This window comes from Calonectris borealis, chromosome 8 (genome assembly GCF_964195595.1).
Source record: "Calonectris borealis chromosome 8, bCalBor7.hap1.2, whole genome shotgun sequence".
Classification (NCBI taxonomy): Eukaryota; Metazoa; Chordata; class Aves; order Procellariiformes; family Procellariidae; genus Calonectris; species Calonectris borealis.
Genome location: NC_134319.1, coordinates 29,905,016 through 29,929,259, shown reverse-complemented (window position 1 = coordinate 29,929,259; position 24,244 = coordinate 29,905,016). Strand labels below are relative to the sequence as shown.

The following is a 24,244-nucleotide window of genomic DNA, read 5'->3' as shown; positions in this document are numbered from 1 at the left end:
TGAAAGTATGTCGCTCACATACTTTCTGGGAATAAGATTTCAAACACTTGACCACTTGCAGTTCTGGAGCACAGAAAAAAGCTTTGAAAAACTTTTCATGTTTTTAAAAACATAAATGATCATCAGGTCCTGGAAATTAATGTAATTCTGATTATTCTGCTATAGATATGTGTGAATGGTCCCAACATTGCACGTACGTCAGTCAAGAAAGATAAATTTGTCCTGGTGGCTCGATATCAGCTGTACATATTAATTTCCTGCCATGAGAAATCTGTTAATTTTGGCTCATTTTTTCTCCTTTGTTTTGGCTAATGGCTTTGAATATTTTCGTCATCTTAAATATTAATCACTGCTGTGAAAATCTAAGAGAAGCATGCATTTCCATTGGCAAGTTTGGGATTTATTTGGGTGTTAGATAGCTTCACATTCACATTTTCACTGGATCTTCATAGAAACTGGACAGCAAGGATTTCAAAATCAGATGTCTAAAATGTTTGCTATATCCGTAATAACCCTGCCCATTTGGGCTGTGAGTAGGCCCTCCAGCATCTGCAAGCTGCTCTAAAAACATCCTTATATCTATATGAGCATGTTAAGACATGACAGCATAGTGATGAGACGACAAAATAACTTTGCCTTGGGAGAGGCTGTTTATGAAGACAGTCTTCCAGCTTAAAAGGAGGCAGAACTTGTTCTTGAACAAATATTTATTGAATTCTAATTACAACGGCAATTTCTATGTTACTATAAAACAGCTAATTTTTGATATTTCTAAAAATCTGCCTGCTGGCCCAAATTGGTCAAAATAAGTTTAGTATCACTTTCCGCTGTCTCCTGAATTCATAGATTGTGTCAGCAGAAGAAGGGATATTGGGACTTGAGTAAACTGATCTGGCCCTCAAATGGGGACTGTGTTCCCTGCCCCAGATTCTTAGGGAAACTGAAACAGGGAATTGATAAAGATCTGTTGAAATAAGGCATCTCGTCATTGTTTTACTTTATGCTAATCCGTTGATTTCTGGTTGGGGGGGTTGTGTGCATGTGTGAATATGGCTTGTTTTTCAAAATTCATGTAAAAATTAACTTAGTTTCTGGTTGGTTTTTTTTTTTTGGGGGGGGGGAGAGGCGGCAGGGGTGGTGGTTGGTTTTTTATAGTTAAAAACACCTTAGCAATTGAGAAAGAAATCAGGTTTCTCTTTCTGAGTTTGCCCACTGAGGGTTCTGGTTATGGAACCATTTTGCTATTTAAGATGTAGATCATTAAAGAACAAAGGCAAAATCATCTGTTCCAGCTTCCATGATAGCATGGAGGTTATTCTGTATCTCTTTTTTTTTTTTTCATAATCTTCAGCTTTTTTTTTTCATTGACTATGCAAACTTTCTTAATGTTCAATTAAAGTATTTTAATTTTTAAGCAAAATCCCTTTAGGAGAAGAATTTTAATAAGCTTGTTCTCCTCTTCATTCCCAGCCCCTCACTGCATAGGTATTTGCTATAGCCATATGTTTCTGATACTGTACATTTCAATAGTTTCCTGGATTATGCACTGCATTTTTTCCATTTATGAAAACCTTTCTAGTTCTGAAATACAGTTACCAGGAAAATGTTCATTTCATTGGAAAAACCATCTTGAGTTAGCTGAGGCTGGGGGATAGATGCAGAAGGAAACTAACAGTATCTGTCATTTTGATTTACTGCAGAAGTCAACAGTTCTCTGACAGGAATCAAATGTGACTTGGTAATGTATAGTAAATGGAGACTGTGACGATTGATTTCACAGTGAAGATAAATTCTCATGAAATGAACGTAATTGTATGTTTATGAAAAGGCTGCATTGTGAAATAAGTAAATTCTTTTCCTGTTACTTTCTAATTAAAACTAAAAAAAAAGGGGGAGGAAAAAAAGGAGAACTCTTGGTGTGAAATAGATACAGTATTGCTTAAAGAATGGGGGGGTGAGTTTTGTTTTTCAGCAAACTAAGTAATTTATTTGAAGTTTTTGAGTGGGCCCATTTACTTAATTTATAGACACCGTGGAAGACCTTTGGAGATAGACTCCTAGTTCACTTACCTTAGCAGTACTAGATACTAAACCAAACTATATTAGAGTGAGTGCCCTTTGACTCCTGGATCACTTTTGGCTGTGAGTCTGCCTTTAAGCAATTGAGGTTGAGCTGTAAGGTCAAGCAGTACATGTCTAAACCTAGAGCTGTCAAGAAAGTGAGTGCTATTTTGTGTTGACCATCCTTTTCTCCTCCACAGTAAACTGCTGCCAAGTCTTTTAGACTGCAAAAGAGATCAAATATATTAAAAGTATTTGAAAATAATTATACTGTGGGAAAAAAACCTAGTGTTTGTAGTACTGCTGTATAAAATAATGTGAAGCCGCTGATTGACTATCTTAGACAGAGCTAAGAGTGGAGGAGAGAGGATTCTGTCAGCATCTGTGCTTACATACAGTAGATTAACCTGCGATGTCCTCATTGATGAATGTGTAAGACTTGTGCAGAGTTCAAGAACAAACAAAACAAATTCTGCCCATCCCAGAAAGTTTACTTTCCTTCTAGGATTTCATTCCAAAGACTTTGCCTATTCCCCACGTATTTCCTGTAAAAATTATTTGCTAATTGGTGCTTTTTCTTTTAGCTGAATACTGTCATCTGGGAGAAGAACTGTAGTTTTAAATGTGCCTCCCTTTAGGATCTATGCAACGGTCCCATGTCTCCCTAATTAAGAAGGACAAGCAGTCATTATTTCTCATGATCTTGCCCAGTTGACCACAGGATCCGCATGGCACTATTTTACTAGATTCTGTGTCATTCTAAAGTAGTCCTTTGCCTTTGCAGTAGAGTAGTTGCACTTTTTTCCTGATTTATTGGTCAATAAATTGTATTACTGTATTACAACTCTATCTAAATACTACTTCTCTTTTAAGTAAAGGAGGAATGATGAGTAAAAACTCTCTTCTTTTGCTGCAAGCAGAGAAAAAGCTTCCTTTCCACCTCTTCTCTAAGTCTGGAGAGATGAATTCTCTCTCTTTTGTGGGAGAAGAGATTCTACTAGGTAAAGATTTTTGGTGTTACAAAATGGTAGTAGGCTGAAGTGTTTGTTGAGTTGGTGAATTTTCAGGCCTTTCTTACCAATACTGAGAGTAGCAACCGTACAATGAGGAAGAGTTACCTGATGGAGAGTCCCTTATCAGTAGTCTTTCTCATGAAGGAAGCTCTGTTTCTCTTCAGACTCATTCCTTTCCTTGGAGCCAAAGAACCAGTGTGTGAAATTCTTCCTTCCTTGCAGAGGAAGATCCTACCAAGTCTCTCTGTCTTGTACTTTCCCGCCCAACCAGGATCCAGATGAAACCGAATAACGGTGTTGCTTTCCTCAGCGCTATGGTTCTGTATGATAGGGGGATATGAGGAGCAAATTCAAAGCACAGAACTGTTCCTGTTTGCCTTCACAAGAATAGGTTCCTGAGAGCTAAATGCTCCTCAATAATCATGAAGCAGTGTGACAGAACCTACCATCCCTGCATGAAAGCTGACTGTCTGGGGCAAGCTCACTGTAGAAACAGATCCTTAATCTGAGAAACAGATGAATGTCAAGAGGAGAGCAATCAAAAGGAAGTTTTGAGGGCAAACAATAGGACTGGAAATAGAACTGCCAGATGATAGATTTTAGCTACTGGCTCCTGCATACACTCTGACTGTCAGGAATCATATTGCACAAGAAACTGTGTTGTCTAGCAAGACCCAGGAAAGTCCACTATGTCTAATCAGTGAAAGGTATGACAGTATTTATTTTGGGTACATGTTGTTGGCTGAGTGTTGCTCTAGAAGGGGATGGAGCACAAGTCTTCTCTGGGACTCCAAATGCACTAAACTTTAAGTACTAAATTTCTTATGGACAGCAACTGGTTAACTGCTATCCATATATAAGGGAAATTGGGCAAGAGCCAAAATAAAGGGAACTAGTGAAAGGAGACTGGGTCAGAGGAGGTGTTGGATGGAAGCCAGGCTAAAGGAGAAAGCCTAAGACGAGATGTATGTTTAGTTACTGTTTTTGAATTACTCAGTTAAGCCCCAGGAAGAGCTGGACTGTAAGCTATTCAGAGCCCTCTCTTAAAAATGGAAGAAGGAGAATCTATTTAATTAAAAAACCCCACAAATTTAATCCACAAAAAAGCTGCTAACATTTGTAAACAAACTGCTAAGATGCTGGTGAGTATAATATTTAAGAATAGGAAAAATATAAAAACACAAGGAATAACTAGTCTTTACCCCCCAAGTCCGTTCCATTAAAAAAAGAAAAAAAGGTTGGGTTTTTTCTGGAATATCTCCTTTTTGTCATTATTGACAAGAATTCTTTGTATGATAGTAAAACATAGTATGGTGGATAGGTGGTGCAGGTATTGAGGTTTAAAACTGGTATTACAAAGCAAAAAGGGATTCTCGGGGAAAGAAACAGCAATGCCAAATCCATACCTTGAAGCACAGCGTAACTATCATATTTAGAAAATTCTCTAAGTGATTGTGTGGGATCTGAAATGTCAGTGACCCCTACCAGAGACACAGGTGTTGTAAGCATGAGCCATGGTAAGCTGGTAAGCTTGACTCAGCCTGCAGGCCACTTTCACCTTGCTTGCTCACTGTCACCCAGCAAGGTCTGGATCCCATTGCCTCATCCAGAGAAGCACAGGACTGGAGCAGAAGACGTGCTCCCTCCGTGCGTGATGGGGCTCTGACACCTGTGAGTAGCTTTTGCATCCGTGTGACTCCAAGGGAGGTTCCAAAACAGGCTTCCATCCCTCACCGTGAAAAGGATCAAACCTTCTTCAACAGGGAGTTGTGGAATGTTTTAGTGCGTTACTGTTACTACTGCTGATTTTGGCCTATGTGATGTTCGTTTTGGCTGCATTTCTGTTCTGGATTACGTATAGAACTTTAGATACTTCATTGTCCAGGCTTGGCTATGTACTGATCAGCACATCTTCTGTTCATTTTCACCTTAAAATTGTGTGTTTGTGTGTATGTATTTGTGCATGTGAACTTTAAAAGATCCCTATACTTATGGGAGACCGCTACCATGAGTTAGGTGGTAAAATCCTTAAGTGCTGTTATTTCATGACATTGTCTCACAGATTGTCTCTTTGACTCTTCTGGATACTGAGAAAAAATCTTCAGACACATGTGTAATTAATTTTAATTAGCATTCACATTGGACTGATCTGAAATGGCACGCCTTGATAAAAAATGTTAGTCATTGCTGTTAACTCAGAGCAGATGGTCAATTTTGTTTCTTTAAAATATATGATTTGCGGAGCTTCTAGTAGAGCTTTCTTACATGAAAAATAGTGCATATGTTCAAACCAGCCATTGTGGAATTACAGGTGTCTAAAATGGTAGACTAAGACTAAGGTTGAATATGCAGCGTGTATATAGTGGAGTTGCAGGTTGAATAAGTAGAGAACATACAGTGGATTTTCATCCAAGATTATCTTTCCCAATTGTGCATGTGTATTTGGAGTATCTGGATTCTGTTATTTTTCATTGTAGGTGGCTATTTATGAAACCCATATTCTGTATGATTTAATCTTCAATCAAATAAGAAATATCTAAGAATTGAATCTTTTGTGTTTTTCATGGAATAAAATTGGGCCGATCTGCATTTGGTTCCAGATTTTTAATGTTCATTTTAATTCTGCTTGCATCCTAATAAAAAGACCAGAAGTTTACAAAAAACCCCAAACATTTGAGATGATAAGCATAGTTGTTTTGAAATCTCTGTAAAAGAAGATATTCCTTTACCTTTCGGTCTGTGAGTAGCTTCACTCGTTTCAGTGCAACTGCTTAAGTTAAAAACGGTTTTGTGTTCTTTGCAGGACTAAAGTGGCTTATGGGCACAATTCTAAAAATTTCACTAGTATTCTTGCTCTGTAATTGCTGTTCTGTCTCCTCCCATATTGGCAGAAATAAATGCATCTTCATTTAATCTTGGTTTGTATTGTCTTTCTATATATAAAAAAAAAAAAATCACATGCACATACGTTACATCTTTGCCTACTGAAATGTTCCAGATCCAACTCAATCTAAAAGCTGTATATGTTTATGGTTAATATGTGGATATGCATTAATATATGTGCACGCATATTAACTGGGTTTGTAATGTGTCTACAGTGGTTGCCCTTAAAATCTTTCCAAGTTTGTTGGAGATAAATACTTTAACCTTATCTTAATACTAAGAAATTGCAAGTCTAACAGTTGAGTTTTCTCAGATGGTGAGCAGTTTTTATGTGCAGCTGCTGTAGAGAGGAACCTACTGGTATTGCCTTCACTGTAGCAAGCAACTAGAAAGTTCTTTCTTTGTGATTTTCTGCTGTGTGTTATTCACCTGTCGGTCCTGGACTGTATAGTTCTGCTGTTTTATAGGTAATCAAACCTTCCCTATGCAATGTTGACAGCCCAGACTTCAGGACTGGTGGGACAGGAATCTCAGTAACTCGCAGCTAGGCTCAGTCTTCAAACTTATTTGGCACTTCTCTGTTTCCTCTTGTATGCTTTCAAATACCTTACTCTATTCCTGCATTTTCATGTTAGGATTCTTCTGTGATGGGAGGGGTTAAAGAAACACCTATGGACAATATAAAGGTAATTTTTGCATTAGAAAGTTCACTTTGGGCCCTGAAATGTATGGGGTAAAGGAATCCAGTATGCTGGAAACGAAGATAGTAGTAAAGTGACGAAGTTGTTGGGTAAGCAAAGTTACAGTTGGATGTCTGCTGGACTTCCAAGTAATGGGCCTGGTCTAGAAAAGATACGTCCTGAGTGGAACCATTCCGGAACCGGAAATGACACTTTTAGTCCAATTGTCTGGTCATCTCCATAAGCAATCACATTGTGGTTTTTCTGGAATGCAGTTCTTGAGGTTGGTTTATTTATTTAGAGTATAATAAGACCTGCAGATAACAAATGGTAATCTTTTGTATTTTTCACTCTGGAAAAAAAGTAGTGTTATGTTAATTTCCAGTAATGCCGCTGTATTTTCACGTACTATGCGGCATATTAAATTACAGTGATGAGATTCTACAGGAGGAACCAACATAGGCAGATGTGTTATTTGCACACAGCTTCCCTGTTTGTGTGTTCACATTTTAAAATGATAAATATTCAAGGGAAATTTTGCACGCAAATTGTACTTCTAGGCATGTTCCCGTTTATTGTAACTGTTTTGTTTCTATGGTCCCTTAGATTTAAAGATGTCTGAATATCAACAAGATTTGTACTATTGAGAGTTCATCTTTTTTGCTTCTTGGTATCCTGTATTATATCATTCTCTTTGATGTATAACATCCTAGTTAGCTGCTATAGAGATGACAATGAGAACATGACCTCACTGTGTTCCATATGGACTGAGTAGGTGAGGATTGAGTAGTAACTGTTTCTGTGCTGATATCTTCAGCAATTTTAAAAAGTGGAAGAGAAAACAAGACAGAAAATCTGAATTGTTTTCAAGAATGTTTTTAGAGCTTTCCATGAGATGCCAGCGGATTCCTAATGAGTAAAACATGTTAATGTGTTTTTGTAAGATTCCACTAGTACAGAAAAAGGACACACTCTTTTCAGAAGTTACTTTGGCTTTTTTTCCTTTGAAAAGTTCCTGTGCCTGTCAACCTTTCTGGAAGAAAGAAAGGCAAAGGAAGTCTAGTAGCAAGGAAGCTGATTTGGGAGGCAAGCATCCATTTACCCACCCTACTGTAAGCTTCCTGTAAGTTCTGGCTCAGTGTGTATGTCCTTCAGTTCCTCATTTGTGCTGTGAAGCTGAAACCTGTGTTCCTTTGTGGTGGTGGTGGGGTAAGATTAGCTACACTAAAATGGTGGAGCTCTCAGATACTACAGGGAGAGGGGCCTCGGAGAGCCGGAGACATCAGTCGCTTGGCCATAAGGTGTCCCTAGACCTAGGAAAAGTCTTGATATGGAGACAGGAATGCAGGACTGCTAGCTCCTATCTGTTCAAAGCAGTTGGCTAAAATCCCTTCTCCTAGAGCTACGCCTGATGTAGCAAGTCACAAAACGCCAAAAAGTTTAATATATAACATGACAGTCCTGAAAAAATGTTTTCACAAGCTAGTGTCATGTTGTTTTGCTCTTGCAGATAAGTATTTTTGGAACTTCCCTATCGCTGTGTTTTACAGCCTTTATTTGTTCTATTGTTATTTTTAGTCATCTTTTCTGAGAGTACCCTTTTACCATTTAGCTTCCTATTTCTTCAAAGTTATAGCTGCTTAGTTAACTTAGCCAAAAAACTTATCTCAGTAAAAGTTTCTCCTAACAATAAATTAAAGCATTTTTTCTCTGACGATTTCATTTTGCTTCTCTTTTGATTTTTATTGAGTTCTTTGTTTTGTTCAGTAAATGTTGGGAGTTCCACAATGTTGCAAATTGAATGAAATTCAAGTGTTTTGTCATCAGTTCAAGATAACGGCATCTGAGGAGGTCGTCCAGGCTATTATTTGCCTTAAGGCAGGATTAGTACATCTGGAGTCAGGAAAGAAAAAGGTTTAATTTTACATTTCTAATCAATAAAAAAATCCATAGAGCTTTCAATCGTTCATACTGTCAGTGGCTTTGCCTAAACTATGGGATCTGACCCTTTAGTGTCTCTTTGTCCCTTTGCGGGCTGGTTTCTCTGGGAAGGAAATGCAGGTGTGCTGCCCTGAGCGGTGCTGAAGCAGGCTCCGGTGGCATCTCCCATCTGGGCGCTTGAGGAGTAGTGCAAGCCCAGAGCTGAGCTCGGCTGCCTGGCTGCTCAGATGTAGCCATTGAAATTGGTGAGAATTATGTCACTGACGCAAGGAAATTTGAGTATGTCCTTTATTCTTTGCGGTTTTGAATGCAATCTATAAGCCTGCTAAAAATACCTGATTTCCCTCTATTAAGAGGTGGATATACTCTGGTTGCCATACTGTGGTTTCACGGCTGATAATTTAATGATAGGTGTCATGGCTGCTTCATGCTCAGGCATGAACGCTTACTGTTCAATTATAATTTCTCTACCTGTGTTTATCTGTTTCCTGAGACTACCCCTAAAAAGCAAGGCTAGGAGCTGTCTGATGACATTGTTGGTGAGGGAGGAGCACTCCTGTGAGTGGGAATTACATCAAGTTGGATGTATTCCGGCAGAGTGACAGCGAAATCCCACCAGTCCCTGAATGCTAAAGAAATTTGTCTAGGCAGTGACAATAATAGCTTTATTTCCTGGTTCTATAGTGTATTCAATTTTTTCTTCCCCTCAAAATGTGTGGCAGAATTTACCTCTGTAGTTGCATAATGAAACCAAGGATCCCTTGTCATTGCTGTCTTCGAAAGTGGAGTAATCTCCACCAACCCCCCTCCCCACCCTCCTCCCCCTTCTCTCTTGCTAAGGAAAGAAAACAGTCTGGTTGCGATGGAAGATCGATTCTTGTGCAACTGTTAAGATCTAGCAAAATGTGGTTTCCTAACCTTTGTCAGCTAAGCTTGTGGCCTTTCCTAAAAAGACTGTTGGCTGACAAATTTACAGCGATCTGGTCTGTATATAGAATTTGAATTCGGAAACTAATGGCTAAACCGTAAGGGGAAAATCTGTTCTGTTTATTGGAGAATTTACAAGTACCACCTTCCTACATATTATGTATTTTTCCTCCTTTCTCTTTTCTTCCATTAAGTGATTCCCTGTATTTATCTAATTATATGAATTACCTGCAAGAGGTGTTATTTCAATGTGTCCCAGTTTTCTTACTGTGACTGCAGACATCAGAGGTTTGTTTTGTTTGTTTAAAGTATCTGATTATCATTGTTTTCCTTCCCCTTTTACTGATGATGTCTAAAAGCTAAAAAGGGTATATAATGCACTGAAAGGACTTAACATGGGAAAAAGTTGCATCGTTAATTACTTTGCTATTTATTGGTTCCGGCAGCAATCAGTCACAAGACATGCAGTTTTGATGGTGTATCTTATGTGTTTGTCCTCTGCATCACAACTGCCTTTTCTTCCTAACAGTGCTCCATTTTGGCAAAAGGTGGAAAATTGATTTTAAGTAGTTTCACGGTGCTTTCGGATGATTATTATTTCCAGAGCTGTGCTGTAGCATTCTAAGATATTTTTAAGTACTCCATGTAATTATTAAACAAGCACCTGTCCCATAAACTCTGTTGTCCAAAACAATTACCAAGTAATTTCTGATCCCAAAGGATTTTTAATTTAAAATGCTGTGTGCATGATACAGAGTAGTAAAATGCTAGTTTTACAATGTGGTGCTCTTTGTTCTAGGAATGTTTACAAGGATTACCGTTTCCTTGAGCTAGCGTGTGACTCCCAAGAGGAGGTGGATAGCTGGAAGGCATCTCTGCTACGAGCCGGTGTCTATCCTGATAAATCCTCAGTAAGTTACAGCTCACTAGTTTTCCAGTAGCTGCTATGTTTGAGTTGGAAAAAACAATCATATCATCTGGGAAAACACAATGTCTGCAGATATCTCAAGAAATGATAGCCTTTTCATTGTACTCATCTGTGGTAATTTTGAAATATTCATAATGAAATATTTTAAGATCAATTTGTGCGTCAAACCTCAATATTAAAAAAAAACCAAACCCGCAAACCAAACCTTCCAAAATGTTACTCATTGGATCTGTGTAGTAAAAGCATTGAGCAATTTGGGGTTTCCTGAGCTTCGTTTCTATTAATGTCTTAATGTCTTTTCAAAGCACATCTCTACCTTAAGAGTTTATTCCCTCAAGCTCTGTATTGCAGAACTGACAGAAGCATTCCAGGCAATCATGTATATTTATTTTACTGATTCACTGCATGTTTTTTGTGTATGAAACACATGCTAAACCTTTCCAAAGGCAGTTTTACTCAGCTAATCGTCATGTGGAGCAAATTGAACAGGATACAGTAAAAAAGCCTCTATTCATTTAATAGAAAAGACAGAAAGTCGGGAAACGGAATAAGCCCAATTACCATTTCATATTTTTTGGACTTAGTTATTTTGATATTTAATATCAGTGAAGGTTTGAGGAGATGTATCCAGAGAGAAGGCTAACTAGCGAAAATACCTGTCATTTGAGCTTTTGAAAGTTTCTCTGATGCATGGTTCACCTTTCTTCAGTAAGTCTGCTGGTCTACTAGATCCCTTCAGCGGAAGATCTGTTCTGAGAAATGATGCTTTGATTTTGATGGAATTTGTTGTTCTTCCTGCTTGTTTTCCATGGCAAGGCCAGGTCCCTCGAGTCCAGCGTCTTGTGCTGTCTTCTATCTCATCACCTTTCTCTTCCTCGTATTTCCTCAAATACTTGTGATACCTCCATGGCTTCCAGTATAATTCTGTCTGCATCTCCTCCGGCTGCCATTTATGCAAACAACCCTCAGCTTCCTCTCTTCATACCAAGTTTCAAGGCTACCATCAAAAGATAAATCAGAGAATCCTTGAACTGCTGGATTTTCCAATTACTCTAGGAATAAACAGTGATGATGATAATGATGATGATTTTTTAAGAATAGTTCAAATACAAATTTGGCAGACCTACCAGGTATCTTTTACCTTTAAAAAAAACGTTTCTTTTACAGTTTAAAAAAAAAATAAAAATTGGTGATTCTTCAGTATGTTGCCTGTCCCAGTAGATCAGTTCCTACCTAAGACCATCAGAAGTCATTTTACAAGGATTAGTTACAAGAGGTTACCTAATTAATTACTGGGAACAAACTACTGTATTTTTTTTTTCTTGCTCAGATTTTAATAATGATGTCAAAAAAGCCTGTTGCTGCCCCTGGTTTAATCTTGTATTCCGTGACATGTTTATCATATTCATATATCTGTTACTTTATCTTTAAACAAGACAGACAAGTTGGTTTTCTAAACTTCTCTTCTGTCTTCCTGTTTCTCCCTTCCCCCTAAAAATATTTTGTATTCAAAATATGTTTATAAAGAATTCTTGTTTTTGTTTAAAGTTGGTCTGTCAAAGGAGCCTTAGATACAAGATGAGAGACTTCCTTGAAAGACAAAAGTAGAAGGGAGTCAAAACTCAGTTCTCCTTTGAGCTGGAATTATGTTTACATTACAAAAAGAGTGAATATTATTGTTCCAAACCCCTTAGCTTGAAATTCACCCAGTAGTCTATCAAGCTGTTCAGGAAAGATGCTTGATGCTACTCTAGTCTTGCAAAGCCCTTTGTTCCTACAGGACTAGAGGTCCAAATGTGGACTGCAAGTCTGCTGTTAAAGTTTTGAATTTTGCAAAGAAAAAGCTCCAAGGCCCAGGGTACCTCTAGAAGCTCCAGTGGAACTTACATAAAAATCAGCAGCGTTTCATTAAAATCCTGTGCATACTCCTCAGTTTCACACCTTCCTCTGACAATATAAAATAGTTTTAGAGACACCCCCCCAGTCTTTTATTCTCCTTCGAAGATTTAGAGACCGTGTTTTTATGTAAGAGAGACTGCCAGGAAATGGCAGCAACTTGCATTTACTTCAGTGCTTCCCCACAGCTTTGCGATCCCGGAGTTAAAAAGGCAAAGAGGTACCCTAGACCCTTCACAGACTGACCTTCTTGCTCTTTTTCATGTGCGAGTCACAGCTGGTAACTTTGAGTATCCAAGGCTTTGGCACCAGAAGTAGAAAAATTGCTGCTTAGAAATGAAAAATAGCTTAATAGTGCTGTAAACCTGGAGTATTGCAGTGGTGAAGCTGGCCTGCTTTCTGTAACTGCCAGAGCAGTGTGCGCAGCCTGGAATTTGAAAGCTAAGCTGTGTGCTTTCATTAACAGTTTTGCTGCTCGCCTACAAGGACGCTGATGTAAAACCCAACGCAGTTGCCCCTAGCTGGGTTCCTTCTGCAGTGGCAGGAAAAGTAGGAATTTGTCACTGAATTAGAGAGATTTGTTCTGAATTCTCACCAGAGGCAAATCTCTCAACTAAGAATATTAATTTTTCTGTTGCTACTTAAAATTGTGCGATTACAGTGGTAATGGGGCTCAGTACTTACTGCCACTAATATAAAGTCTCTATTACTAATTTAATTCTGTAAGCTAAGTCCAAGGTTGTTGATTTTCAGTTTTTCTTTTTGCCTAAACAAATCTTGTTAATATATTAAAAATTAAAGGCCAGATATTACCCCATTCCTCCATTTCCTCGTTTCATTTTGCCTGCCTTCCTGGCCCTCTGCACATGGGGATGCATGCTCACGTTCATGTATTCACTCTCTTGTAAACTATCTTTAATCACCCCTCAGTGTTGCTCTCTGAGCCCCCGAATTCCTTTGCAGTTTGCCAAGTCACCTCCTTCCCCGAGGAGCTTTGCTTTTGTCAGGACGTGGGCTTTGACAGCCACCCGGATAGCAATGAATCAGTGTTTTTATTTTTCCAACCCATATGCAAGTCAGCTTGCTTGATATAAATCACACTGTGGCCAATTCACTTTGAAACGGGATATCCATTTACCAGCTGACTTTACTGCTGGGTTTCTGGACTGATGCATCCAAAAACCTCCTTTTTTAAAAAATGACTACAACTTTGTGACTAACCTTTCCAGACTGTATTTCTCAACTGTAGGCTGGTGTTTATTTTGGCTGACTTCCCACTGTATAATATACACTGTTCATGCCAGCTCATGGCAAAACTCACAATTAAAAAAAAAATAATAGCACAGATGTTTGTCGTAACTTGCTCTGCACACTCTACCTTGCTAACACCGTCCGTTCCTTTTCCCCTCTCCCCTAATGCTATCTCCTCCTTATTTTTATTACTAATCTAGAAGTTCAATATTTGCTTTTTAAAAAGCATTGGATCATGAAACTTTCCATTCATTGCCATGTCGTAGGGAGTGGCTGTCATGCAAGGGTAAGCAGACATGTTTAGTGGGTTGCTTTGCGTACTGGAAGTTCAATATTACCAACGCACGAAAATCTCCCTGGCTTCTGTCCCATCCCTAGATCACTTCAGGCCTCATTTTCTTCTCCCTTGTGTTAGTGTCCACCGATTTCCCAGGAGCTGCTCCTGATTTACACTGAAGGAAGCAAAAGTGGAATCAGAATGTTTGTGTACAGAGGAAATTTTGAAAAACAGCGTGAATTTACAACTTCGCCGAACATTTTAAATCCTTTGTGAATGTCCTGTGCTCCCCTGGAAGCTATCTAACTAAAGGATTCAGTGAATGTTCTTTGAGTCAGTTCCTCACTTGGTTTGAGCTGTTTCCAGGACTGTACGAGTTAGACTGAATGCATGTAAAATGAATGTATCTAATATTTCTTTTTTTTTCCCCTCTTTCCTCCTTGCTGCATCCTGCAAAGGGGAACAACAGAGTAAGTTGTTTGTCCTTTTACAAAATCCTTTCGTATCCTGTCTCAAGGGTTTTGTCAGGAAAATTGGTTTCTCTTTTGGTTCACACAACTATTGCCTGCATACTCTTAACAGCAAACTCCTATTAAAAATGTGGGTGCAAAAGTGTCTTCTAGAGAACTATTAATGGCTCTTTGTTTTAATTTTGGGGAAGGAGATGTGTTAAGTGTTGCTGAGTGTTGTTTTTTAAGGCGGTTCAGTAAGAATGATACTATAAAACAGTATTGGGACCAAAGATTATGAAGGTATAGTAATAAAGACCTTCTGAGGAAAGGTTACTACAGTCTGATGAAACTCATTACAGCTGGATTTTTTGACCATACATCAAAGCTTGTATTAATGGGCAGTTATAAAAACCCAGCACTAAAGTCTTAAATAACAGATTTGCTGGCGTTGTTGGCTAAGCTGAACTAGATCAGTGTACTGGCTTTGAAGGTGCCTTAAAATGGATGGAGGAGGGTGGGGTCAACATTTGACTTGGCTTCTAGACCCTTGATGTGTTCCAGCTGGACAGCAGCAGAAGGGTGTGGGGTGTGGAGAGGGAGAACTGAAATAGGCATGGTAGGGTTTTTTTTTTGAAAGTAAGCAGCACATAAAAAGACAGTTTTGCTGATGTTGATCTGATAAACTAATAATCAAGCAGTTCCCAGGGTTAGTACTTTTTTATGCCATTTTTAGTGAGCTTAAGAATGGAAATTGCACATCTTACACTTTGGAATACGGTGCAGAGAGAGTTTGTCATACCACGGAAAGAAGTTATACAGCTTTTGTGCTTTTTTCCCCCCCTTTCCTGTTTTGGTATATTAACCCTTAGGAAGATGTATCTGGAGTGTCAAAAGATGCTTCATAACAAATGTTGAAAGTAGCCCCTGAAATATTGCCTGTAGCATCTCATTATGAGCTTGAAGCATTTCTGGGGTGTTTGGGAAAGACCCGGGTGGGTTTTAAATGTTCTGAAGGTTGGGGAATTTTTTCTGCTTTTAATTTTTGTACTTTTAACCAGTTTTTGACCACTTCTCTCTCCATAGTAGCTGGGCTCAGAAGCACCAAAAATCTTCTGTTTTGTTGGCCTGCCTGAGAAAAGGGGCTCTTAGTGTTGGGCGGGCAGGGGTTAAGAGAAGTGGTGTACTGATGGCATGGAGAGAGGGACTTTACATAGGAGGTGGTGTGAAATGTAAATGTTAACTGTGTACACTAAAATGTCAAGGTAATGTTTATAATGTTTCTTTACGATATGCTGACTTAAGGCTTTGCTGCTGCAGTGGATGCTGATCTGATCTCCAGAGGAGAGAGGTTAGACTGTAGATGCTCTGTCAAGGGAAATGGGGATAGATGGGGCACCAAAGAGCTCTTGGGGCTGGCAGAAACAGAGTCTGGAGGTCAGGAGTTGCGTGGACCAGAGACCTGAGCTATGGGGCACCCCAGGGAGGTCAGGACCAGTAGCATCTGACACAGAGTTAGTTGCTAGCATAAGCAAGTATAGGGGAAACCTGTGAGACCTGAGGATTGGTGGAGCTGTTAGTTCTCCTTTCACTCTGAGCAAAGGGCAGTTCTTGCTGTAGGTTCAGAAACGTTCTCCCTTTGGCCTGGGCTGTCAGCCAGAAGGTAACTCCAAAAGAAATCTTCAGAAAATGACCCTGATCTTTCTCTTGGACCCAGTTCCTTGTAAGGATTCTTCTATCCTCATCTGCGTTCCCCAGCTTCTCTTTCACATAGGTCATTCATGCTGGATTCTGGAGGTTACATTATCTCAATTAGACAAATAGAATTAACCTGCAGCTGCCTGCAGGGGCTCAAATCCCACAAACTTCTTGAGATTTCTGCAGCTAGTGGCATCGAAAATGAAATGGGTAAACCTGAGAGGTGACAAGAGGTCGGGGGAAGAGAGGAACGGCAGATCGAGCATGATGATGGTTTCTCAAAGCTTCTTATGCAGCTTTATGCTGCAAAGCTGCATAATCCTTCCTTACTGTCCTGGTACAGATTTACTGGGTGGCTGGCAGAGCTGTAACCCTCCTACTAGTGCTGCCCGGTGTGGCATTCATACTGTGGATCGTGTCATATATACATATGTAAAGATCCCGCACCCACTCACCCATTCAGATTGTGGCTGCTTTTATACCTCTGCCTTTAGCTTTGCACTCTTAGATTTACAAAAGTAAAAATAAACATTGGAGTAATAAGTTCCTAAGAAAAAGGGGGGGAAGGGAAGTGAAGAGGGTTTATAATCGTCAGCGGACTACTAATCATTTTTATTTTTACTTTTTATTGTTGCACAATCATTAACGTAAGTGAGATTTCTCACATGGTTAAAGATAAATATATCTTCAAAAGCTTTGTTAGATAAAATCTGTAAAAGCGTCGCGTAGAATGAGGTAATGGAGACCTACCTCATTCAGCAAGCACATGTTGGCAAGCCACATCTTACTAATATTAAAACCGAACTCCACTCCGCAGCGTTGTGCAGAGGAAGAGTGGAGCATTGCGCAGTTGCACAGAGCATTGTAGCTTCAATCCAGGTACTGAAGACAGAGGAGCTGAACGCTTCTGAGTGTCTTAATCCACCATTGTGAATTTGCTTCCTCCCTGTGCCTCTTCATCACCCTCATTTAAAAAAACAAAACCAAAAAAAATCCCCCCCAAACAGCTCTCCAGAGCCTGCTGTTCGAAAACAACAGCAAAACCTGTAACATTCTCATGAAGTCCATCTTCAGGATGCTTCTAATATTGTTAGTTTAAAAGATTAGATAGATGCTCTGTCCTTAGGAAATTTTGATTCCAAATCCCTAGGCACTCAAGCAGTAAAACAACAACAAAAAAATGCAGTGACACTTTTTAATATAAAAAATTCACTTTTTTTTGGTCATCCTTAAGCCCTGAGTTAGCTAATCATTTCTGCTTAATTTGAAGGATCAAACACTTTAATGCTGAGCTCAGACTTGAGAAAACACAACTTGGAAAATAAAAATCTGATTAAATTACTTTTTATGGATAAAGTGACTACAACGATCTTATCTTCTAATTATTTTGCATTACTGTGCTTGCTGATTACCCTTTACAAAACACGTAGAACTGAAGTATATAAATCCTGTATTCGCATCTGAGTTAGTGGAGTTGCCACAGTGTAGATAATACTGCGCATGTGAACATTCACTGAATATAAAGTCAGTTAGTGTAATTTAGTTTGAATTTTTTCTTGGGAAAAACAGAATTCCCTTTGAAAGGAGAAGGCAAATACCCTGCCAGGTCAGTTTGCATGTTATTCCTTAAAATACTTGTTGGTGACATATTAATTGCTTGGATTCAAGTCTTTCTTTTTTTCTTTTTTTTTTTTTTCGTTTTTCTTTTTTCTTTTTTTTCTTTTGGAGGGGGGTAGTTTTACTAAACCCAGATTCCAGATCAGCTACTTCATTAAGAAGACCAGATGTCCCACTGTCTCTTGAGGCAGTCCTGGAAAATGGGAACTTAGTGAAATCAGGATACTCGTTCTACCAATGTATATGACAACAGCGCTCTCAGTTCATCTATTTCATGCTTGGCTATTGACATGTAAATGCAGATATAGTGCCAGAAGCCATATGTATCTTTGCATTGTAATAAGGCTCTGTGCTTTCTTTTTCAAATTGGGCCATGTTTCTGAAGGGTCTTCAATTACCTCCCAGACATAAACTCTGACTCAGCCAGTTACTGGCTGTGGTGATGCTCTACGAGTGCCCCAGCCAGATTCAAACTGAAAGTAAGTGGTTCTGCTCTGGGATTGCTAAAGTCCGTGTTCGAGTTAAGTTCCTAAACTAGAAAAAGTAGAAACTCGTTTGGGTTTGTTGCATAGTAGTAAGTTGAAAAGCAAACGGTGCTGATATGTCAGAGGTTAAAACAGTGTAGACAGAAGTGTAAACTGTCCATTTACTGGGTTTACTTTTTTTTTTTAAATGAATGTCTTTAGGAAAAGGAAGGCATTGAATTCTAGGAAAAGAAGAATCCACTTCAGTTATGACTAAAATTGACTTCAGGCCAACTAGGTTTAAAAATAACTTTTAAATGAAGAAGTGTTAATTTTTTTTTTTTTAACGGAAAAATGCCATAATTTTATAGATAGTGTTTCAGTCGTTGCTTCGAGCAGATGAATTGAATTTTACAATGAAGTCACGGTGTAAAGGAGCAGACCAAGCGAGTGAGTGTGCGTGTGCACACATGCTGGGTCAAAAGCAGTCCAAAACACAGGGAGGAAAGGAAATGGCAGGCTGTTTTTCAGTCCCTTTCTTGCTGCCTCACTGTTTCAAGGCTGTGAAAACACATTTCAGATAAAAACTATCTCCTTGTTCTCCTAAATATTTACTAGTTCAAACAAAAACTAGATGCAACCTTGTTCCCCCAATGTTCCCCGAGAAACAGAGAAGCCCTGGTTTATATTCTTGTAAAAGTAAAATAATTGCTGGCACGAGAGAGTTAAAAATGTACAGGGAAAAAGAGATTCATAGTATTGCATCAGTTGCACTGACTGTAACAAGATGCAGGCTAACGGACTGAATGATTTCAAAACCAGTCCCAGCGAAGCTGGTAACTGCCTATCAGGGGTCGGGGGTTCAATAGCTGTCACAGGGTTTTACATTTCTGCTATTAAATGGGACTGCTGACATTAAGCAAACTCCAGGAAATTTAGAAATGAGCAAACATTTTTTATTTCTGTAATGTATTCATGGTGGGCTCTTTACTGTGCTTTTGGCAAGGCATCTGCATATTGAAAATATTTTTAAATTCTTCTTTCTTTATGGCGCAGCTCATTTTTGCACCACTTCCACTCTGATGAAGGATTTCAGTGAAGCTCTACAGAAAGGTGAAAACTCTCTGGTTGTGAAGTTTCAGATCATGGAGCGTGAGCGTCAGCCCTATTCTGGACACATAGTGAGATTTGCCCTGGGGAAGGCAGTGAAGGCGGCCAACCTCTACGGATGCTTTCCCAGCCCCGGTCAATGAGCGCTGAGAGTTGGCTGGTGGAGAGGAAGGTGCTTCTGGACTGTGCTGCACCAGCCTCCGCCACAAAGGTCCTTTGGACTCCAGGCTGATACCTGCAGCTGGAGTCCCTGTGTCTCCAGGTCTCACAACAGCTGCGGTCAGGAAGGTCTGATTCCCTTTTAGTGCAACAGTATGGGGTCACCCACGAGGGGGGCCGAACAGAAAGGGAAACGCACAAGTATCACAAGGCTTTGGGACAATCCTAAAATATCTTCCCCATCTTCCAAGTAATTGCACAAAACCCTACTCCCGAGTAGTAATTGGGAGTAAATAAAAATTTGAAGGATTTTTTTCTGCCAAAAACGTCACCAGGCTCACCCTTCCATAGCATTTACAGTGTAACAGGAAATGTAGTCATTGGACACGAGGGTGGAGGGCAGCTGGTGAATGGCCAGATTCTTCTCTTTTCTCATTTACAAGGGAAAACAAGATGATCAGGAGAAACTGAATGCTGTTTTCCCTGACTCCCTTTTGGACAAAAACTGAGATATGCAATGTCTAGTCTGATACATAGTTCATCCTGGATTTCTTTAACCTTTCCTAGCTTTCTTTTTTTGTGGAGACAGGTTTATAATTACTTTCCATATGCCGAGTCAGACTCAAGTCCCATGTTCTGTGTGTCAGATCCCCCATTCCGGAGCTGCATTCTCCACTCATGTAACTCTCCTTCCATGATGCCATGTGTTCCTGTTCCGTGGTCTCTCCTCAGCTCCTGACCCACCCACCTGTTTCCCAGATCCATTGTGGCCTTTGATTGACTGATGTCTTCCCTGTCCTTCTCTGTTTGTTGTATTGTATGACACTTGATATATCGAGTGCGCCGATTTTGGAGAATTGGGATTCCCCACTAGGAAGAGCTGGCTATGGACATTTTGTGGTGTTTGATCAGTGCGATTCTCTGGTGACTTTCATACCCTTGTTCCTACAACCCCTGTTCCTGCAGTTGAGAAACAAGTGGTCTTACTCTGTTTCCTTCACGTTCTTTCTCTTTTAAACTCAACCTCTGCTTTTCCTCTTTTATAATCAAGTTATTTGTAATTCAAAGAGAGAATTATATGTCATTGAATGTGCTACTGAGTTCAAATAACATATGTTAAATTGTTTGAGTAGGTATAAGCTCTGTGGCGGATAGATACAAAGTTACCATGAGCTGTTACACAGGGTGTCAGGCCCATATCAGATCCTTTAAATAGCAGATACTCAAACTTTCCAGTCATATTTGTTGCACAGTATTATCTTGACCTGTTCAACAGTTGGGGTTTCTATACTGGGTGGCAGCATACCTAAGGGCATTTGGGGAAATAACTAAAGAAACTAACCCAGAGCATGGAAGATAAAGTCCATGAGGAAAAAATAGTCTTATGCAATGTAATTTGGTGTTCAGTTGTAGTTTGGTGGTTGAAAACTCTGCTTGATTTGCAGACCTAGATATTTTCCAGTGGAAGCAGGAACCTCTATATAATGAATAGAAGCATTTCCAGTCACAGGCCAGTTGTCCCTAGCTGTGTTCTGCAGACACTCTGTAGAAGTAGTCTGTAGTTGCTCAGGACCACGGTCTGGAAACAACTGCTGTACCATAATTCTAAATTATAGTTATTAAAGGTTATCTGGCTGATTCAGATAACAAATTCTCAGAAGCACTGTGAGTGAGATAGTTCTTAGCTCTGCTGTGAGGGCAGCGAACGAAATGGCAGAGGCTGCCCTTTTATCCACTTTTGCAGCTGTGTACAGTCAGGCATCCTTAAATAGCTCAACCTCTTCTTCACATCACCTGTGACCCGAGATGTGGCTGCAAACACTCAAGAGAGGTGAAATTTTCATGCCAGCTCTGTGCACCAAGGAGCTGTATGGGCATAGTTCTTTGCTGTTCCTCAGCTGAGGCCTTCGATGTAGGTAATGGTCTGACTCTATGAACAATGACACCAGCAGGCAGCCTCAAATGTGTCGGTGTCTAGAGCTTGGGATTATACATGAACCAGAGTTGGTATATTTATATGTGGGCCAATGTATGTTTCTGTATGTATATACAAGTAACCAATGTCCTATGCAAAGGTAAATTCTTGCCCTCATTTGTAGGACTTCTTTACTTTTAAAGCAGTGGCTTCTGGTTAAGAGCTCACTGCTGATTAAAATGTTAAAGCTAAGGCTAACAGTGAGAACAAAATACAGTATTGTCTGCATTCCTTAACACCATCTGTGTTGCCCTTGGTATGGTGAAAATCAAGGCTCTTGCTTTAGAAAGCTCGTCCTTCACTTGTCTTCAATAGTTTGAAAACATCAACTCTCTATCTGTGCTCTTTATTATATACTGCTCTGCAGGAAATAGCTCTTAACCTGATGAGTGAATGCATACGCTCAGAAATGGTTTAATGGCAACCAATCTAGGTCACGGAAAGGCTGGAAGATGGGCATGGTGAAGTCAATGGCATCAACTTCCAGAGAGTTAGAATTTCACCCATTGTGAGTGGGTGTGTTGTCCTTAGTGTTGTATTTTAGGGGACTGTTGTTTTTTTCCGTGCTTTCTGTAATCTGATTAGTGTTCTGCTAAAATAAAGTTCTCCTTTCCTAGAACCAGTCCTGGCATTGTCTGATTGGGGCTGTGATTTCTGCCCCATGTCGTATTTCTTTTATTTAGTTCCATCTTATTTGTATAGTTTCTTTTGTAAGCCACAGCATGATGCCTTTGCAGCAGCTGTTTTTAATATTGTGAACAGATACTATTTGTCTAGAAGCTGCTGTTGTGGACTGGGATCCCATTTTACAAACTTAGAGTAAAAACATGGTTCCTTGCAGTCAAAGAATGACATGAGAGAATCGATGGATAATAACGGAACAGTGTCCTGTCTGTGTTTTTTGTTAAAGGTTTGTCACTATCTATTGAGTGCCTCTGGAAACAGAGGGTCTTGGGGCAAACTACCTGTTTGTCACTGGTTTGACTAGCAGAGGACATGGGATTTAGGATTATTTTATTACTAATGAATTCTGTAAAGAAGGAGCATGATTTCTTTCACAGGAGTTCTCTCTTCAAGCCTGAGAAAGCAGTATTATGGAGCAGGTTTGGGAAGATGTCTTTATCTTTCATTCTTTAAAAATACCTCACTCCAACATCTTTTGAGTATGCAGTGATTTCTTTCTGCCTGTCTTTTAAGAACAAATGGTGATTAATCCTCCTGTTCTGCTTATCTCTTCAATCTCTAAGATTTGACACTAGTTCATTAGAGTGTTCGTCCTTACCTGGTGGAAGCATCTCAGCTTAGAGTATGATTAGAAATTTGCTCACGGGGTTTTGTTTGGTCAGTTGTTCAAGTGATTTAAGATCAGTAATCCTTGTGAACTAGCTTGGATGTAAGCATGCATATGAAGTTCTCTATCCTTTTGTTTCAAAGGATTTTACCCAAGACAGAGTAAGTGTGTGTGTGTGTTTTCACTCACCTTGCTGTCTTCGCTCAGGTATGCTGAATGGGTTTCCTTTAGTGTATACAAGTATCAACATTTTCCCATCAAAATTCAGATCTTTTCTGATGGGATTCCACTGGGGAATTGCATGTATTTCTAGGGATCTGTGTCTAGAATAATCTGTGGTTATTCCTTCCAAGTCTGGATCTCTTGACTGTAGACTACTTCACTCTCCCTTCATAGACAGTGGGTCCTTGGAAGCAGAAACTCAGCTATCCTGAGTGCCAGGTTCCTAGGTAATTATCTATAGGCACAACATGACAGTAAAGCAAGGGCACTCAAATTTACAACGGAGTACTTAAATACACTTCTTTTCTCTGGTAAGGCTCAGGAATGTTGCCCCATTCCATGAAAGATAAAAGGATGCAGCACTTCTCAGTGTGACCTGTTCCTCTTTTGTGCATTGCTGGGTTTTCAGGCAAAGTCATTCCTGCCTATGCTCTTTCTAGTTGAATCTTCCGTTTCGGATGTTGGAATGGTTTAGTTGACCTAAAAGATGCTCCTGTTTTAAAGTAGTTACTTATATCTTACTTGTAGCTGCATTTTTTCTGTGCGAAGCTCTTGCTTCTTCAGTGTTGGTGGCCTTTAGGCTGCTCTTTCATAGCTTTTTATAAAATACATTTCATCATATATAGAAGAGCCTTAAACTAGCTACCAGAGTTTACAGATAGTCACAAATACCTGAAAGATGGTCACAAATACCCTGTTCATTCCAAATTCAACCCCCAACTGACAATGGAAAATTACAGTTCGAATATCAGTGATGCTACCTCTTTTGTTGCTGAGCATTTTGGTAAAAACACTGCTTTACTATGGTAACTCCACAATCCCTTGGGAATGACTCTTCAGTGTTTCCAACCTTCAGTTTTTTTCTTGACAAGTTTCTGGCTATAGCCTGGAAAATTCTGGAGTTTGCTATGGATCTACAGCAGCTGAAAATACGGGGAGCTGCATAAACTAAAACATGTTATGTTCGGTATGAAAAGGAATAACTTTGGGCAGGGGAGGTTTCCAGTGCAAATTAAAATGTCCACATTCACACTTAACAAGCTAAAAACTCATTAGAGAGCGAGGTAAAATTACTAAGAAGTTGCTACCAAGTTTCCACTCTGTCCTCCTGGACGTTTGCAAAAACTAAGCGTCTGTGCTACAGAACATAAGCTCTGCTTGACACAGAATGCTTTTGTTAATATTCCTACCTGGAATCTCCAACAGTAGAGCTTTTTAGTCAGTCCAAGTTCAGGCGTCACGGTGTTCAGATCTGGTCATTTGTTTGGAAACCACTGTAATTTCTCTTACTTTTATGAACTTACTTTACTGCGTTTAAAGTCTCTTTGCTGGAAGATATGCCTAAAAACACACAACATGCATCCAAAATGTTGTGCTAATTAAAAAAAAAAAAAAAAGGAAA

General features: G+C 39.5%; 1 protein-coding gene across 1 annotated transcript in view; it reads left to right on the top strand.

Moving 5' to 3' along the window:
• DNM3 (dynamin 3) overlaps positions 1 to 24,244 on the top strand; it is a 183,096-nt gene that overhangs the window by 114,959 nt on the left and 43,893 nt on the right. The window contains exon 18 of the mRNA XM_075156733.1: positions 10,305 to 10,416. Coding sequence (XP_075012834.1) covers positions 10,305 to 10,416 — 112 coding nt within the window. The remainder of the gene's footprint in view (positions 1 to 10,304; positions 10,417 to 24,244) is intronic.